The 20223-nt window shown below is 41.0% G+C and overlaps 1 protein-coding gene across 2 annotated transcripts in view; it reads left to right on the top strand.

Annotated features, from left to right (window-relative positions):
• The first annotated feature begins 258 nt into the window (after nt 1-258).
• Nucleotides 259-20223, top strand: part of KCNIP4 (potassium voltage-gated channel interacting protein 4) — a 453265-nt gene continuing 433300 nt past the window's right edge. For both annotated transcript variants that reach the window (XM_063335358.1, XM_063335351.1), the window contains exon 1: nt 259-479. In XM_063335358.1, coding sequence (XP_063191428.1) covers nt 419-479 — 61 coding nt within the window. In that variant the 5' untranslated portion in view covers nt 259-418. The remainder of the gene's footprint in view (nt 480-20223) is intronic.

The raw sequence follows: 20223 nt of genomic DNA, 5'->3' as shown, positions 1-20223 counted from the left end.
GCTCCCACCGACCCCTCCGCTCCCGACTTGGCGCGGGGCGCGGCTGCCGGCTCAGCCCCGCGGGGGCAGGCAGCGCCGGGGGAGCGGCCCGCGGGGGCAGTCCGGCGGGGCCGGGAGCCGGTGCTGAGCCCCTCCTCGCCCGCCGGGGACGGGGTGTTGTTGCGCCCCTGCCGGCGGGCGCCCCGGGGCCCCGCGCCGTGGCCCGCCCCGCGCTGCCGCGGGTGGCGGGGGAGGCGCCGCCGCCGCCGAGGCGGGGCCCCGCTCCGCTCCGCCGCACCTCGCCCGGCCCCGCTCCGCTCCGCTTCGCTCCGCCGCGGCCCCCCGCTCCGGCTCCCCGCGGCCCCGGCGCGGCGGTGCTGCCGCGCTCCCCCGCCGCGTCCCGCCTCGCCGCGGCTCCGGGCGCCTCCCGCCTCCCAGCATGAATGTGAGGAGGGTGGAGAGCATCTCGGCGCAGCTGGAGGAGGCCAGCTCCACAGGCGGTAGGACGCGAGCGGCGTGGGGGCGCGGGGTTTTTCTTCTTAGTTATTTTGGGGTCTCGCCCCCCTCCCCACAATTAAGCGGCAAGTCTTGCAACTTGGCGTGGGGCTGGGAGGGGGGAGTTGCCTGCTCGCATGGGGTAAACGCATCTGTGCTGTCTTGGGAAAACGTGTGTCTATGGGGACAGTAGACCAAATGCTTAATGCCAGGGATCTCGGGCTAAGAAACATTCAAGGCTTTGCGAAGCCTGCCGTAAGATGCCTGCTGTGACCAAACTGGTACTTTTGCCTTCGCTGAAATGACCTGGGGGCTGGGTATGAACCTACCGGGTGAACAGTGCACATCCTCTCTCGTTACTGACTCCTAGGAGGTAATTTTGATCAGTCCGACTTACACCTCCCTGCTTGGTCTCCTTTGTACCTTCCTAATGCCTAAGTAACAACTATTTGATGGAGGCCAGCCTCTTCTGGTAAGCCAAAGGCTATCTGGTGCCTTTCTCTTCTCTATATTGCAAAATGCAATTGCATATTCACCTGAGAAAGGTTACAAAATAACTCGCATTTTAGGGAGGAGAAAAGCATGCTTTGCTGTCCTCCAGGGTGACTGTGACTAGTGGAGTGCTAAGAGTTTTCTCCCAGCATGGGAAGGAAACAGAGTTATTTAGAAATGAAGCTGCTTGAGTGCGATGTTGCTGCGGAAGGTGCCCAGCTCAAGGTAGCCAATTAAGCGGAGGACAGTTGGACAGTTAATGAACAACGTTGCAAAATAGCCGATCAAAACCAGGGGAAACTTGTTTTCTAAGAAAAGATGGAAAACTATTTAATGTTTCCTGCTGTGTTGCTAGATTTCTTATAAACTGTGTGATGCCAGTATAGAACAGCAACCTTACCATCAAGTTGCTTGAAAGACACTGTGGAGTTGGATTGTACTTGGTTTTTCTCTTTCCTTAATAACCCATCTTTTCTGATGTGTTAGGGTTTGTAGCCCTTCAGATAGGATACTAGGTCATTTGCTTTGGGGATAGGGAACTTTTGTAATTGAGTATGCAATTAGTTTTAGGCTATCAGCTCACTTGTTAATCCATCTTTGCATTTCTTTAAAGCTTCAGAAAAAATGCACACTTAGTCATTATGATTATCCAATGAGGGACTCAGCTGCCAAAGTGATGTTGTGATACTTCTCACTGCTTTTCAGACCCAACCCCCCCCAAGTTATAATTAAGACTTTTCCCTCCACATACCACTGTCAGCCTGACAGCTCTATTCTGTTAGAGATCTGAAAGTCAGCCTGTTTTTCCATAACACATACATCATCAGTGACAAACACCGGGCAGGCTCTTAGCTACACCTGTGCAACCACCATGCAGGACTGTTTGGGCTAAACAAAACTAAGGTCATAATTTAGACACAGTGGATTTGCACAGCTGCTATTGAGGAATAATTTGGTTTATGGATCATTACTATAGGTGTTGAAGCATGAAGAGAGTTTGATGCTTAATGTTTTATCTTACAGTTAGCAGTAACGGGAAAGTGTCTATACGAAAACTGGGGAAATAAGATCTGAATCCATGTCGTACAAATAATATGAAATATCAAGATGATATTTTTATAGAAAATGTTTTCAGTTGAACTGTGTGTTAGATGTGTTTTCCCTTTGGCTCTCTTACTGTGCATGCCTTGTAGCTTTTAGAAATTAATGACAGCTTTAATTCATTTTAAGCTTGTAATGGTGAGAGGTAGTAAGATGCACTTTTGCACTGTTTTAGAATAAAAAGAAATTCTAACTGAAACATGAGTTACCGTAGGAAAAAATGTTTCTCAAAAATAAGTTCTTATGCCAGAAACAGAAAACAGAAAGATAAAAATGACAGAGCTAAAAGAAAATACGTCCTTTCTTTTGGAGAATGACATATGTTAGATCGCCACTCAACTTGTATCTTGTCACTAGTTTGATGTGATGTGAAGCTAACAAGTGTCTAGCTTCAGTGCTCTGGCCTTCCTCCTGATATGAAACAGCACATGTATGTTCATCTTCCCAAAAGTTTCACCCTTTTTCATCTAAGCTTCCCTTTCCACCCTTCTCTTCTGTAGCTCTTTCCCCCCAGGCTCCTAAACTTTCAACTCATTTTCAGAGCCATCAGCATTTCTGAATGTACCTGTCTGTTGGTTACTTAATGAGGAAGCATTCTGTGGATTTTTTCTCATTATTTCTCTTCAAATACAAACAATGCTTAAAAAGTTATTTATTTTTAAGTGGTGATGCCTGCAGTAGAGTTGTTACAGGGATTTGATGGTAGTGCGTGAGAGTCAGAAAATTAAACCAACAGAAGTGTGAGTGTTCCTCCATTTAATTTTTTGAAGTGAAATAAAGCCCAAGTAACACACAAGCAGCTTAAATGATGAAAATTAATGACAAAGGAAACATTTTGTGCGTTTTGACAAGTAATGACTTCCTTCAGCTCCTTTTCCCCTTACATTTACTCTATTGCAACTTGCAGGGCATCTTTTACGTTTGAGTTAATGTCAGTTGGAGCACCCCTGAGAGTTTTGAAGTGACAGAATGCTTCTCTTTTAAATACTGAGCCACTGTAAGGATGAACTGTTTCAGCCCTCTGCCCCATGAAACAATCTTTATCAACGTCTTACCTGTGAGAAAGTTGTATTTGTGCTAGTGATAGCCAAAACTCATCTGCTAGTGGGTAAAGGCATGAAGGGTATTGGCAAAACAAAAAGAGCAGAGGGAGATTATCAGAAAGAGTTTGTGTGGGTAAGGTTAAGTTTAACTACAAGGTGTCCTGTGGGTTCAGTATCTAGGACAAACTTAAGCTGTTGGGAATACTAATATGAATAAGACACTATGACAGCAACTGGTTGCTTTACTTTAGGGTATCATGAGTTCAGAATGGCTATCGTGTTGACCAGTGCGCCCTCACTTATTCAAACAATAGAAATATTTACAAAAGCCATGGAGTCATTTATGATGGGTGTTGGAAGATTTTCTTTGATTAGACAGGGCAGTCACAAATTCTGCATGTCAGGAAAGAGGCTGTCATTTCTACATCGTGTGCAGAAGATGGACCAAATAGTACTATTGAGAAGTATTTATCCAGCTTTAAGTTTACTTAGAGTATGGTATTCTCTGCCATACCTCTGAGAGATCCTTGTGCAATAGTGTTCACTTTTGCCTTTAATGAACGGCTTGCTCTTGTTGCTTTAGGCATTCTTGGAAGAAGAAGCAGTGCTAGAAGGACAAGAAACTACATAAGAGAAAAGCTGAAAATAGGAATTTACGAAAAGAGATGCTAAGATAAATGATGAAAGTGAGGAAAAAATGCACTAGAAAACAATTTCAGGAAAAAAAGAAGGGGTGGGAGGAGGGAAATGAGAAAGCAGCTTCTTACACACCTTGAGATACAACTGGTATTAAACAGTGTCTTACTGAGGAACACTGGAACCCTATTATGTGTTGGACCAATTCCTTTATATCCTAGTTGGGATTCATCTCACACAATGAAAAGCAGGTGGTGACTCGGAATCACGGAATCACGGAATCTTCAGAGTTGGAAGGGACCTCTAGACATCATCTAGTCCAACTCCCCTGCTAGAGCAGGATTGCCTAAAGCACATCCCTCAGGGCTGCATCCAGGTGGGTCTTGAAAATCTCCAGAGAAGGGGACTCCAAAACCTCCCTGGGCAGCCTGTTCCAGTGCTCTGCCACCCTCACTGTAAAGAAGTTTTTCCATGTATTTGAACGGAACTTCCTATGTTCTAGCTTGTGCCCATTGCCCCTTGTCCTGTCACTGGGAACCATTGAAAAGAGCCTGGCTCCCTCCTCCTTAAACCCACCCTTTAGATACTTGTAAACATTAATCAGGTCCCCCCTCAACCTTCTCTTCTGCAGGCTAAAGAGTCCCAGCTCTTTCAGCCTTTCCTCATAAGGGAGGTGCTCTTGGTTGCCCTACGCTGGACTCGCTCCAGTAGTTCCCTGTCCCTCTTGAACTGGGGAGCCCAAAACTGGACACAGTACTCCAGTTGTGGCCTCACCAGTGCAGAGTAGAGGGGGAGAATGACCTCCCTCGACCTACTGGCCACAGTCTTTCCTATGCAGCCCAGGATGCCATTGGCCTTCTTGGCGACAAGGGCACACTGCTGGCTCATGGATAATTTGCTGTCTACCAGGAACCCCAGGTCCTTCTCCTCAGAGCTGCTTCCCAGCATGTCCGCCCCTAACCTATACTGGTGTTTGGCATTCTTCCTTCCCAGGTGCAGGACCCTACACTTGCTTTTGTTGAACCTCATTAGGTTCTTCTCTGCCCAGCTCTCCAGCCTGTCCAGGTCACTCTGGATGGCAGCACGGCCCTCTGGAGTGTCGGCCACCCCTCCCAGCTTGGTATCATCAGCAAACTTGCTGAGGATACACTCTGTCCCCTCATCTAGGTCATTAATGAATATATTGAACAAAATTGGTCCAAGTATTGACCCCTGAGGGACACCACTCGTTACAGGCCTCCAACTGGACTCTGTGCCGCTGATCACAACCCTCTGAGTTCTGTCACTCAGCCAGCTCTCAATCCACCTCACTGTCACCTCGTCTAGCCCATACTTCCTCAGCTTCCTAATGAGGATGTTATGGGAGACAGTGTCAAAAGCCTTGCTAAGGTCAAGGTAGATGACATCTACGGCTCTCCCCTCATCCAGCCAACCCGTTATAACATCATAGAAAGCTATCAGATTGGTCAGGCATGATTTACCCTTGGTAAATCCATGCTGACCACTTCCAATAACTTCCTGTTCCTCTATGTGTTTGGAGACAACATCCAGAATGAGTCGCTCCATTACCTTCCCAGGGACAGAGGTGAGACTAACCGGCCTGTAGTTCCCTGGGTCCTCCTTCTTGCCTTTTTTGAAGATTGGAGTGATGTCAGCCTTCCTCCAGTCCTCAGGCACCTCTCCTGTTCCCCATGACCTTGCAAAGACAATGGAGAGCGGTCTAGCGATAACATCTGCCAGCTCTCTCAGCACTCGCGGGTGCATCCCGTCAGGGCCCATGGATTTATGAATGTCCAGCTTGGCCAAGTGGTCTCTGACCCGGTCCTCCTCAACTAAGGGAAAAGCTTCCTCTCTCCAGACCTTCCCCCTTGCCTCCAGGGTATGGGATGCGTGAGGGACGGCTTTATCAGTGAAGACCGAAGAAAAGAAGGCATTCAGTAACTCTGCCTTCTCTGTGTCTTCCACCACTAGGGCACCCGTCTCATTCATCAGTGGACCTATATTTTCCCTAGTTTTCCTTTTTCTGTTGATATACTGGAAAAATCTCTTCTTGTTGTCTTTAACTGCAGTGGCCAAGCTGAGTTCTGATTGAGCTTTGGCCCTTCTAATCTTCCCCCTGCATAGCTTTGTTATATCTTGATAATCCTCATAAGTTGCTAAGCCCCTTTTCCAGAGAATGTAAGCCTTCCTTTTTTTTCTGAGGTCCAGCCAAAGCTCTCTATTTAGCCAGGCTGGCCTTCTTCCCCGTCGGCTCGTCTTTCGGGACATGGGGATGGCCTTCTCCTGTGCTTCTAAGAGCACCTGCTTGAAGTATGACCAGCTTTCCTGGGCACCTTTGCTCTTCAAAACTGCCTCCCAAGGGACACTCTCAACCATGCTCCTAAACAGGCTAAAGTCTGCCCTTCGGAAATCCAAGGTGGCAGTTTTGCTGGCTCTCCGCCTCCCTTCACCAAGAATTGAAAACTCTATCATTTCATGGTCACTCTGCCCAAGACGACCTCCAACCTTTACATCCCCCACAAGACCTTCTCTGTTAACAAACAGTAGGTCCAGTAGGGCACTTCCCCTAGTAGGTTCCTTCACCAGCTGTGACTCTCCCAAGTGATTTGCACCAATACTTGTATCGGTGCAAAAGCTTTGGTTCGTCTAGGAGCTCCATCCATAGGATGTGCTGTCAGTCAAGAGTCAGTGTCACTTTTTCTGCTAATGGTCTGTTGTCCCTAAACACTCTTCGTGTCTCCTTAGATGTGAGACACCTTCTGGCCATTTTATCTTGTGCACCTGTATCCCAGTGGATCCTCTGTCTCTGCCCTGAGCCTTCTGTAACACAGACATGTTCTTGTTGAGGAGCTACAGTCAGCTGGAAACGCTGCTTCCAAATGCCACACGTTTCAGTGAAAGTTGCAAATGCACAAGGGAAGGAATAAATGAAATGGACTCGTGATCTAATAAAGGAAGTATCTTTATAATGCATGTGCAAATAGATGCAAATATTTTAAGGTAAAATATATGTCCTGATCTTGCAGGGTGGAGGAAATAACTGAAGTTTTGAGAGAATTAACGGTGGCGTAAGCCTCTGTGTAAAATTTGGTCTCTGCCTCTATCTCCAATTCCTGTGTTCAGGGAGCACGTGAAGCAGTAATTATATGCAAAATTCTAGTACATACGGAGTTGTATTTGATATGAATGCTTGTCTTTCCATCAATATCAATTTTATATCAATATAAATCCAAATATAATTATAAATTTGCACAAAACACAGCTTGCTTTCTTGTTATTCTGTTTCAAAGTTACTACCCATGGTCAGAGAGTTGATACATAAATAACTGAACATCTGGACAAGGTTCAGGTATATTGGGCTTAGAGAACTGACTCTTTCCAGGTGTTTTTAGATGTTATGAAGTATATAGAGGTAAATACGGTATCTAGCAGTTAATGTAGCTGTAAGAGACGTAGCTAGTGTGTGTCTTGGAAGGCTTTTACAGTGTATCAGATAAGACACTTAGAACTCATGCTTTAGGTTGGAGCTGAATATTTGATCCGTGCAGCATTCAGCTGTAATCTGTCCCATCTCAGCCACTCAGTTTGCCATTGTGATTTATTCGGAATCTTTGGCACTTGAAAAAGAAAGTATCTAAAAATACAGCAATGCCTGATTGCTTCACTATTTCATAGATATGTACATTCTTGTCAGGCTGTCCTACTATCCTTCCCCCAACAGTTCTGCTTGTCCTCTCTTTCTTTCAAGTACCGAAATAGACTGCATTCGAAATCTTGCTTGCCAAATGCTGGCCATTTATTGTCTCCTATTAGCAGAGGCCATTACTCCTATTTGAGATGAGAGAGAAAACATTGGCATAAGGTTGTGGACTGGGCCAGGAGCCAAATCGGTTTTTCAGTAGTTGCAGTCAATACGATCTGAACCAAGTAGGATTCTCTTATGTATTAGCACACGCTTTATTTAATAGGCTTGGACCTATTTTGGGCTGTGAGGAGTGGAGGTATAAAAACATTCTTTCTTTGGAGCACAGTGTGGCAGCACAGCTGGAGATAGTTAATAGGGAGGTTAGTGGGCTAGGTTGGACATTATATCTCCGTAATGTTTGGCCTGGACAGCAATGTGTGGTTGTGCCAAAAGTAAAGGAACAAAAGGTGGACATAAGTGTTAGGGTTTTGATAGTAGTTTTCCTTTCAGAATCCGGTTTCCTCTGGCAAGATCATTGCTTGCTATTGCTTTGGTGGCTAGGCCTAGATTTCCCACTGAGTACACCAGGTAGAGTGTGGAAGAGTAGCAAAAATCTATGGAATGTATATTTTTGGAGTTTATGGAACGCATGGAATCCAACTATTTTGTGAAGTTTTTAATTATTATTTTGTAGTTGTATTACAAGGGTCTTGGGATCATGCAGATCGTATATGCTTTTTTTTCTCTTAATTTTCCATTCTCACACTCTACAGGAGAGATCATTTCTTTGTTATTGCCTTTATGCATGCAGCAGCAGAGGAGGCTGGGCTCTAGGCTTGCTGTTACGAATTTGAGAGGTCTGTAGACAACCATAAACTAGCAGCAGTTCAATATATGTGGTTGGGTTGAAAGTATATTGAATCCATTCACCACTAAGAATAAGCCCAAACACAGAATAAAAGCTGTAGATCTGAACACATACTGTGTTTTATTTCTGGCAGCCTAGCAGAGGCTTAATATGGTATTAAAAGGAACTTCCTGTCAGAGGTCTGAAAATAAATATACTGTTTCTCTTTTATGTTCTTTTTCACCTATAAGACAAATCTCCTTGGGGGCATGGTTTATAGTTGTGATCACCTGTTGTATGTTTATAATCTACGCTGCATAGACACAAACAGTGGTATGAAAGTCATAGATGCTTATGTGTCCATCCATTGGAGAAACAAACTACAGGTGGAAGGCATGATAATAGGGGATTTTTAACTATAAACATCTTGCCCTGTTAAGAACAACGATTCACATTTAAATGTATGGATTTTATTTTAGGAGATGTCTTTATTTCTAGGCCAGATATTTTCATGAAATAAAGCGTACCCAGAAGCTTCCCTGAGCGCAGTGAAATGTCTAGCACTGTACAGCACCTTATATCAGTATGCCACAAAATGACTAAGTGGTGACAGCAATACAAAATTAAAGGCTTTGAATGTCCTAAGATATAGACTGCAAGGTGGTTGCTCTGTTTCATGCAGTCAGTAAGAAAGGGTTTGCTATTTTAATGATAGGAAAAATGACCAATTTTACTAATACATTGACTTGTTCTCAAAATTTTCAGTTACCTTGCCGTCAGAGAGAATTTTTGTGAATATCACTATAGTCGTTATGCTTTAGTATAACAAATCATAGAATGGTTCGGATTGGAAAGGACCTTAAAGATCATCTAGTTCCAACCCCCCTGCCCTGGGCAGGGACACCTCCCACTAGACCAGGCTGCTCAAAGCCCCATCCAGCCTGGCCTTGAACACTTCCAGGGATGGGGCATCCACAGCTTCTCTGGGCAACCTGTTCCAGTGGCTCACCACCTTCACTTTTTCTTATTTTTGATTCAGAGTTTACTTTTGTTAATAATCCAGAAGAAACATTTGGGATTTATTAGAGAGGTAAGCAGTATCCATAAAATGTGATCATGGATCTGATTCTTCACAGTGCAGGGTGTTTTGTAATCCCTGCCCAAAGTGGGAACAACCAGAACAGCACTTCACCACAGTAACTCACTTGACTGTCATCACTATTCCTATAAACTCTTTGTTATGGGAATAATTGCAATGAATAAGGATTTTGGCTCTAATATTTGTGAAAATCAGAAGAACACTAAACATGGAACTGAAACACAGATCAAGTTTATGTGATTCTGTGCAAAGGAAGGAATCCACTGCACTGGAAATACTTAGCAGTTATTAAAAGTTCTATAGCTTTGGTATATCTTGAAATAAAGTCAAATAGCCAAAACCTTTTATTGAATCACTCATCTACGTGCTTTACAGTAAAACGTAAAGTACATCTAAGCACCCTGTCACCAGTCCCTTAATATCTGTATGATACAGTAACTGGGGAGCTTCCCTAATTTGTGCCACCTGGCTGGCGTTGCCAAAGGTACACTCACTGTCCAGGCGTTGCAGTAATGTACTGTCTTCTGGCTATTTTTCCCTACCGTGTAAGCACGGCCGTGGGAACTGCTGAAGCTAGTCATGCTGGTGCTTTGCTAGTTGAGGAATTCATGGGTCAAATCCCTAACATGTTTTATTGGTAAGAAATTCTGCTTACTGTACGCTCTCACAGAAATGTTTCTGGTAATCTGTACCAATTGATTTCCAAGTCCTTGAACAGTTCTATTAAATAGAGGATAAACAATATGATTCAGATGAAATCATTGAGTCACTGCAGACATGGAGTCTGCAATATTGACAAATATCCCTGTTTGTGCATAGAAAGCAGTAATATTGATTTTTTTTTTAAATATTAATTTTGTTGGTTGTGCTCCAAAAGTCTTTAATTACTGAAGAGTTACTGTATATGTTCTGTTCTTTGCTTCTATTACGGCTGTAGTGTTTTGCTTTGCGTTTTAATTCAATGTAACACTTTCTAAACAAAGAATTTACATTGTATTCGACATCACAAGCATTTATCAGTAGAGTGTGGCTTAATCAGTGTTGAAGAACCCATGGAAAAATTTACCAAATGTATGTAATTCTCACTTTAAAAGTGAAATATAGTTTTTTTGACTTAGCATTTTTAATGATAGTACAGTGTATGTTATAATAAAAACATATTGAAGGAAAACATTGTGCCAAAGAAAAGATAAACATAATATGACGAAAAGAACTATCCTAAATGGAGAATGTCCTAAATGCATGGACTAAGTTGGAATGGAGGAAAAATACAGTTTGTTTTTGTTTTTTTTATGTTTTAACATACTTATGTAATGCAATTTGAAATTATGATCTTCTGAAAGTCACATTCTAGGTAACATCTGTCACATACAAGCATTATTGCAACTGAACATGGAGATTTGGAATTTTACAGTGTGCAGAGATGTCTATGTACATGCTAAGTACCGTAAATTAACAATCTATGGTCACATTTTCAAAATAACTGAACCAGTACTACTATGATGCTGTTTTGCATGAATGTTACTGCTCATAGTTTCAAAGAACTAGAAAGGAGTGACCTTTTTTTGAGACGGCTTGTTTTAGAGTGTGCCCAAGTGCGTTGTACCAACTGGTCCTGTGTGTTTTGCAGGCGCAGGTGTCCCCTCTCTGCCCAGGGGGGGCTGAGGTGGGCCAGGGAAAGCCCCTGCACACACACAGAGTTAGCAGTGGTGCTGGGAGGGACACGCCGTGTGGCTGCACGTGGTTTCCCAGTGTGGGTGGGTGTTGGGAGAATGAAAAGCAGGCTGTGGGGTGGCAGTCCCAGCCTGAGCAGTTAAAAGAAAGGAGAGGAAAAGATCAAGAAATGCATTCTTCTGTGTGTGGCTTCAGTGGTACCTGAGCAAGCGGACTCTGGGATCTGCTGTTCTGTTACCTTTAGCTGGAGATAAATGAATCCTGCTTATCTTAAAATAAGTAGGCGAAAAATCCTTAAAAAATACTCTTTTGAAGCAATATAAAAGATTTATATCAAGCAGATCCAGCCATAGAATCATATTTTGCTTCATTGCACGCTGCTAACAGTATGATAGGTGTTTCCTTAGGTCACCATCGGTCTTGAGTTTTGACAATGTAGCTGGTTTTAACCAGGTGATACCCAGATGTCCTTAATCATTCTGACTATTGACTTATATTCTACTGCTCAGCAAGTGAGCGGTACCCTACATATCTAATGGTTCCCTCTTTCTAGTCTATGTATCCTTTTCCATGTTGATTTATAGAATCATAGAATCATAGTATCATTTAGGTTGGAAAAGACCCTTGGGATCATCGAGTCCAACCCTCAGCTCCACTCTACAAAGTTCTCCCTTACACCGTATCCCTTAACACCACATCTAAACGACTCTTAAACACATTCAGAGATGGTGACTCCACCACCTCCCTGGGCAGCCTATTCCAGTGTCTGACCACTCTTTCTGTGATTTGAGGTTATTTTGTTGTATTCTGAGGTGCAACTTTATGAAAGGTATCACATGTTGTAATGCTGTCTATGGAGAAAGACAAATCTAGACTGTTTCTCCGGAATATTGTGTGCTGGCAGCATCCACCTGCTGGTAACTGAAACAAGTACACAATAAAGTTCATTGTTGTTTTTAAAAAGATGCTGCAGTTGAATACACACATGCACTATCTCTTAGGTGCTGCCCTGATTTCTGCACAGCCAGGGTCTGCAGTCTATGAAATCTAGTATGCCTAAGAAAAAAATATGATAAAACAAAGTAGATATACCTGCAACTTGTGAGAGTGTGCAGTATGATTAAGATAGAGAGAATTTCATGCTACTGTTTCAGTAATTAGGTCTACATTATATACTATGTAATTCTTCAGTCTTTGTGTTGGTAATGAGGTGGGGTTTTCCTGTTTTGCTTTTTGGAATATGCCATATTGTGCAACCACCTTCCCAGCCTACTGTCCAGAATTGGGAAAATGAAAGAACTACCTCTGTGGCTAGGACCTATCAACCCACTTTGTTGTTTGCTTCAAAGCCATTGCTTTTAGTCTGTCTTTCTATAGGTCTATGTATTTGTTTCCCTACCTGGGAAACAGGGGAAAGAGGAGGTGAAGTAGCAGGATGAGTTTGGTGAATAGGTGGTAGGTTTTGCCCTCTCTGCCTTCCATTACATGGTGATGAAGATCCTCTTTGCAGGAGGAGACTGAAACCTCCAGCTCTTTCAAGCAATGGCTCCCTGCTTCTGCCTCTAGTTGCCACTTGTAAGGCACACGTGAACCCCTCAGCTAAATGAGCACTTTCTCACCTTTGTTGTGAAATTTTTTACCTAAGAGTGATGTTGTTTTGAGGTTATTCACTTCTTTCTAGGTTGGTTGATCAAAGGAAGGGAGAGTATGTGATGCCTCCAGTGGAATTGGTGGGACCCTAATGCATGTTTTATAAAATAGAATTCCAGTAACCTGGAGGAAAAATAGTACGTTGAGGTTAAGGTGAGGAGGGAACAGATGTGACTGAGGGTATACAGTGACATAGCTCTTTACATGGCACACCTACTGTCACGTTTTCCCCTAGTGCTTTAAATCTTTATTAAATGTATGATCTAGCAGGGCTTAAAATTATACAGATTCACACTTGAATAGCTTGCTTAGTTACTTGGCTTGCAGGGTTATACAGCATTTAGACATTATTTAGACTCAAAATTTTTTCCTTCAGTTGCACCTTTTGTTTGCATTCAGGTGATTTTCTTATAGTAAAATAGAATAGAGCAATTCTATATTTCAATATAGACTTCTAAAGATCACTTCTTATTTCTAAAGTCTTTGAGTCATCCCAGACTTCTTGAGAATCAGTAACTTTTTTCCTTCCTGAAGATACAGGGGGTGTTCAGCTAAACCCCCTTGTTTTATAAAAAAAAACCAAACCCACAACTCTACTCATAATTTAACTGTATGTTTTACATTACCCGGGTTCAAAACTAACTCCCTGTACTTAGAAATGCAAAAGCAAGAACGTTTTGACCTGTTCGGAATGGAACGTAAAACTATTTGACAGGTGTCAGTAAATTTCTAACATCTTATTAAGCAGTGTTTTGTCAACAGTCACTTTAATCAACAGCACTTTAAATTACTACTAGACTGACAATCTGTTAGGACGTTTTCAATTAAAGAATTCTGAAGAAAGTAGGCTTTTTTTCGTGTGTGTGTTTTTCCTTTCAAGAACCCAAAACATTAATGGTGTGTTTTCACGTATGCTGCATCACAAAGAATACGTACAGAAATGCTGTCAGTTAAAAGATTAATTCCTCACTGAAAAAAAAACCAAGAAAAAGTTAATAGCATTATCAAGCTGCTATTTGGTAAGCGGCAACTTACAATGCTGATTGTGTAGATGGTATATTATCCATTTTGCAGGGATAGTGTTAGAATAAATATCTATTCAATAGTAAACATAGAGTTAATTAGCTACCGCTGATACTGGTTCCTTGTTGCAATAATACTGAAACGATGGTTTGTCTTCCAAGAAGAGTGTGTATTGATTAAATGCACCGTGCACTGAAGCAATTAATATAGATCATCTTGATCCATCAGTGCCTCTTTCATTATGATTAGAAGGCCTGACCTTACAACAGTTGCAATATAGTGTTGTGTTTACAACTGAGAATCATCCTGTTATACTTAAGAAATATACTTGGTCATAAGTGTTTGAGCAGTTGACTTCAGTCCTTCAGATTCTGGAAACCTCTCACAGATAAGGGAAGAAATAAAGCTTTTCTCTCTTCTTGCATAGTCCATAATTTCATAAACCAAAAATAAAGGCTGTGGCTTTAGAGGATACCCAGCTACATTGACAGTACACCTTGTAATGCTACTGAAATCTTGTAATGCCAATGTAGCGTGAAAGAATATGAGAAACAAAAAGAGAGATCGAAAGAGAGTCTGTTTCCCTGCTCAAAACTCTGGAGAGTATTTCCAATGTAAACTACCAAAACTGCAACTTTTTCTTTTTAAAAGTCAATTAATTATTTGCTTTCTGGGAAACAAAACTTCTTCAAGGAATGCTGACATTTTTGTGCAATGTCATGATTTGAGAAACTTGTATTTTAAGGAAAAAAACCCAACACTACCGATGAAGTTATGTATTTTCTGGCTGAAGATAAAATAAATAGGCATATACTCAGTCACGTTTATAGGTTTATATTTGTCTCTGAATGCTAGGCAGACAGGGACTAGCCAGCTGATTACATACAGTTGTATGTTATCCATGCAGCCTACTCAGAGCAGAAGGCTGATGCAAAATCCAGCTCAAAATGTCTATTACATTGGATTTCATTTGTACTTTTCAGATAAAAGCATTAGAAAACATGGAATCACAGAGAAATATTTTAGAAGAGAAGTTGGGAAGTTATTATTTATCCTGATGGCCCAAGGCAGGATCAAATATTTATATGGTAGTTCAGACAGCTTCTTGTATAATGTACTTAAAATCCACCAGTACTGGGTGCTTCGTAACATCAGTAGGTAATCTACTCCAGAATTTATCTTTCCTGGTACAAACTTTTTTGTAGTTCTAAAGTAAATCTTACGTTTAAAGCCTGGTACACAAAATGGATGAAATACATGGCCAACATTTTACAGTACCGGATAGGACAAAAACATTTTTTGTTATGTCTTACAGACTTCTGTCGTGTTTACACTTTCAATGATGAACTGCTGCCCATTTCACAGCAGCATTCCACCTGTCTTCAGCCTGTGATTTAACATGTTCAGCAGTGTCAGATTTTCCAGATACACAGGTGTTACCTAAATAGTTTTTCTCCATTCAGTTTCTACAAGATAGATTATTTCCCTGGAACTCGATGTCTTCTACTTTACAAATGATAACTAGTCTTTGAGTGTCGCTTTTTATCTTCTAACTTCCAAACCTGTTGGAAGCTTACTGACTACAGTGCTTGAAATTGGAAAAATAGAAGTAGGGTACAGGTTTCAACTTAGCTTCAGGAGTTTCTGCCTTGTACATAGGAGAGATTGCAGCTTGCCCCTATTCATGGTAATTCTTCCCATCCTCCAAGACCTCTGTAGGAGTTATTGCTTCCATGGAGGTGAGATCAGCAGCTTCCACTTCCTGTTGGGTCTGAGGAGCAATTGCTGCAAAGTTACATACTTGTAGTATAGCAAATCTTTTGCCTTTGTATGAAGGAGCCCTCAAGAATTTGGGATGGGGTAGGAGTCATTGTCTTACAAGAAATAACAACCATCAACTTTACCTCATTTCTGTGGGAAGCTTGATGAAAGACTGCAGGGATCCTCAAGGGCCTCCAAAACTTGCCTCTTTTATGATCTGAAAAGACATTCCAAATAAATAAAATAGATAAGTACAGCTTCAACTTGCACAGATTTCCAGCTATTGGATTTGGATCTTCAGAAAGGAATTACAGAAATGAGGAGGAAACTTTGTCAGTGACCTTTTTATGAACTGTATCTTTTCTAAGGATATTTCAGCTCTTGAACATTTGATATGTAGCATGAACATCTTAGTTCTCTCTTCCATAAATAAAAACTGAAGACAGTTACTTTAAACAATTTTTTAACATGAAAAGTCAATGTCACAGGCAATAGCGAAGCTTTTGAAGTTTCAAACACTTCTTATTCAGATTATTTTTATCAGTGCTGTACCATCTCACACTTGAAAAGATGTGCCTCTGCTTTGTATGAGTGTCTTTACCAAATATTATTATAATGATAAAATAGGGTGTGCTCATTCCTCTCTCATTTTTCAAGGCTGATGTATCTAGGAGGCTTTAATCAAGAAAGATGTCATATATTTTAACTTTTGTACCAGCTTGAGCCTCTGTAGTTTTTTAGTGTACATTCTCCAAAAGCGTTTAACTTTTGTCCAGTGCCTGATTAAAACCACCATTAGAATGGCACTTGCATACAAATGACCTTAGAGGATTTATTATATATCTTTTCCAAATTCATTTTTTTTTTCATTTGATAGTTTAGGGATATGGTTCTTTAAGCTTGTAATTTCAGGAGAGTTCTGTGATAGTTCGTCTGTGGATGTTAATAAATTAAACTGTATGTTTGAATTCAGTTGTGGGATGTGATAAAGCTATTTTAACGAGCCCCGTCAGAGGCTTTTATCAGGCAGTCCTCTAGAGGCACAGAGCCGGTGCTCTGACTTTACACCATTGAACATTCCTTGTGTTGGCCTTGCTGGGAAAATGTTACGCTTGATTTGTATATGTATATATAACATCATCTTCTTTTCTGTATACTTTGGCAACTTCACAGTGTTTTGATTGACAATGACTTTGTTAACATTCATCACAACTGGCGTATTTTATACATTATGTGTCTTAGCCTTCATGGCATTTATTCTCCCTTTGAATTGTATTTTAAATGTTCTACAAGTATATCAGCCTAGCATTGCCCTTTTCCTTCAGAACAACTTTGTCAGACACTTGACCTTAGCTGGAAATGAAGCATGCAATGAATTCTATTTGTTGTGCTTGTTCCTATATAACTTTTTATTAGTCTAGTCATTAGTCTTTTATTAAGCTTTTAAGCCAGTAATCATGTACCTTTGATAGTACTGTGAGGAGGAGAACTACATTGTTCATTGGATGATAGTTTCACAATGCTTTTTAATCAGAATTCTCACCATCTTAAAATAAAATTACTGAACACTTCCTGAAGTCTTGAAGAAAATTTGTAAGTGGTAGAGAAATGAAATTGAGAAGTCTTAGTAGGAAGATCATAACTTTCTCAGTCTAGGCATCTGGGCTATGCCTAAATTTGGGAAATAGTAGCTCAGACTTGCAGTGTGAAATGAAGTTACTGAGTAATCTCCAGGGGCCCAGAAATGGGGTGAGTTTGTTGAATTACAGCTTCATCTCTTTTGCAGAATTCAAATCTGATCCTTCCTAGCTCAGTGAATTTATGGAGGCATGCTTAAGGACCATCCTAATATTTTAGGGATGTTTGTTAAAGATTAGACCTATGTATTTTAGGATTTACTAAAATACAGTAGGATATTCTGAGCAGATATTAATTTCACCAAAATTGTGTCTTGTAAGAGCCAAATTCTCTGTCAGAGATTTTCCTAACATCTAATCACTGTCACCAAGCATCAGCATGACAGAGCAGAAGCTGTTCCTCACTATTTGATAGCTGCTATCACTTGCCTGATTAACAATTTGCAATTAATTCTCATTGTGTGTATTCAGGCTGCTGGTTTAGTTGTGACTGTGGAACAGCATATGTGCAGAACATAGTACAGAACTCCCATCAGCTAAATGCCTTCTTGAATAGGAAAACATATAGCTGTTTCATAAATAAGCATCACAGGTTTTAAAAGTGGAATACATGTGTGTGTGCTAGAATTTCAGTGCTGGACTTAGTAAATACACCATCTTAGATTGGCTGTATCGCAGGCTGCGCTCTGCGGCACGATGCAGACACACCCTGGTAACTTTTTGTAATTTCTGTGTTTCAGGATGCAATTACTTGTCCAGAGAGAATATACAGCGTCAGTTAAAACCCAGAGAGAAAATTAAATCAATAGCACTGCAAAGAGTATAAATCGTGTGAAGGTTGGCTAATTTTATAAATGACATTAGTTTGTTACGGGACTAGAATTGGAACTTCTAAAATACTGTGCCAAAGCACAGCTCGCTCAATATTTCAGGAATGTTTGTAAGTACACTTAGAGTTTGATCATAGCAATTGGGTAGGGTTTTCCTTGCACACCATGACTTTGAAGTCTAATATTATCCCTGCTTGCTATAGAAATGGCCACAAAGCCAAATTAGCTTTGTAAGTTAATTATAATTATAATAAGACAAATATTTGTCTTATTTGCAAGCTCAAAAACTACACCTTGCAATGTCTTTCTATGTTAAGGAATCAAATTTATGTTCAGAGTGATTATACTTCTTTTAAACATTGCTAAATTGCTTCTAAATCCAATTATTTCAGAGATGACGCAGCTACTAGGTTTATTCTTAGCTCATGTAAATGCCATTTCAGCCTACTATTAAAAACGTTTTAAAATCTTGAAGTCTTCATTCCTTGTCTCCTATATTCAGTTAAATTAAGAAAATCACACAGGTTTGTTTTTCCAAGAGTTTTATAAGCAAAAAGCTCTTTCATGATGGAAGCTAAAAATGGAAATTATTAATGGTAATTTCTTGGAGCTAGAAAGTGACTGAAAGTTTCTGCTTAGCACTGGGGAGATCACACCTGGAGGGAGTACTGTGTCCAGTTCTGGGCTCCCTAGTACAAAGGAGGCATGGACATACTGGAGAGAGTCCAGCGAAGGTCCGTGAAGATAATGAACGGACTGCAGCATCTCTCCTATAAGGAAAGGCTTAGACAGCTGGGACTGTTTGGCCTGGAGATAAGAAGGCTCAGGGGGGATCTTGACAATGTAGATCAATACCTGAAGGGAGAACGCTGAGAGGACACAGCCAGGCTCTTTTCCGTGGTGCCCAGTGACAGGACCAGAGACAACGGGCACAAACTGAAATGCAGGAGGTTGCCTCTGAACATCAGAAACCACTTTTTTAATGTGAGGGTGACAGAGCACTGGCAAAGGTTACCCAGAGAGGCTGTGGAGTCTCCATCTTTGGAGATATTTAAAAGCCACCTTAACATGGTCCTGGGCAGCCTGCTCTAGGTGGCCCGGCTTGAACAGGGGGGTATGGACCAGATGACCTCTCGAGGTCCCTCTCACCTCAACCATTCGGTGATGCTGTGACTGAAATGGATGTTTTTTTAAAGTGTCCTTATAGTACATTAATTGTAATTAAATTTCTAGGGATACTTGTGGTTTTGCATTTTTCATCTTTGTTTACATTTCTATGCATACTTTTGTATTTAAAATTTATTCGAGGGATGGTCCTCACTGAGGAGAAGAGAAAACTCGATGAATATTTTTAAGGAAATGGCAGGGAAAGCTGTAGTTACGTATTAAATTGGAAGAGTGGTTCTGCACTGTAAAATGCACTACGTAACTAATAGTTAATGGATTGGAAATTAATAGTTTTAGGTGTTCAGTTTTAAGTAATTCAGTTCTCAATTACAGCAATGCATAGACACATCAAAAAGAACAGTTTTCTTTAATACATCCTCAAAGATGTAGGCACTCAAGCATTACATACTATTGCCACGATCTATCTGAAACTAATTTTGAGAGTAAACTCTTGTATCAGTATAATTTCCTTATCCTTTAGGACTCTTGTTAGTTTTGTACGTAGAACCGTTGTAGAATGGGATCTGTCCCTTTTTGCCATTTCTCTAGAGCTCTTGGTCTGTCTGTTCAACCTTGTTGGTCTCTCGTTTTTGTGAAGAGCCTTCAGTGGCTTAGGTGAGCATCAATAGCTGCAGATTTGAACACAGTTTGAAAATGTCGCATCTGTATGCATATGCACATATAAGATGCAAGAAAATTAAATTATTTTTGTTTTCTGTTTCACTGTGTCTGTGTGTGTGGTACTTCTTGATTGTCTTGTATCTCTAAATGAACTGAGTAGGTCAGGTGGGCTAAAATAAACGTATCTGTTCATACTAGGTTTTATAGAAGTTTTCAAAACCTAAGTCTGGGACGCATACTAAGCTGTCATCTTTTCCCAGGGAAAATGTGAACCAAATTAGGGGTTCTGGAACTCTCTTACGTTTTTCACTTTGATTAAGTGATTTTGAAAGTTTCTTAATGTGTTATAGCCCACAGCAGCAGCATCTAGATATTACATAATGACTCGCTTAAGAAATGCAGTCAGAACATATCCTGTAAGATATATTAACTTGCATAGAAAAGATGTCTCTGATCAAGTTGAAGAATTTTGCAGTTACTAGA

The sequence above is a fragment of the Chroicocephalus ridibundus genome, chromosome 5 (assembly GCF_963924245.1).
Source record: "Chroicocephalus ridibundus chromosome 5, bChrRid1.1, whole genome shotgun sequence".
Classification (NCBI taxonomy): domain Eukaryota; kingdom Metazoa; phylum Chordata; class Aves; order Charadriiformes; family Laridae; genus Chroicocephalus; species Chroicocephalus ridibundus.
The sequence above is the reverse complement of the archived record's forward strand: the minus strand, read 5'-3'. Positions and strand labels throughout refer to the sequence as shown.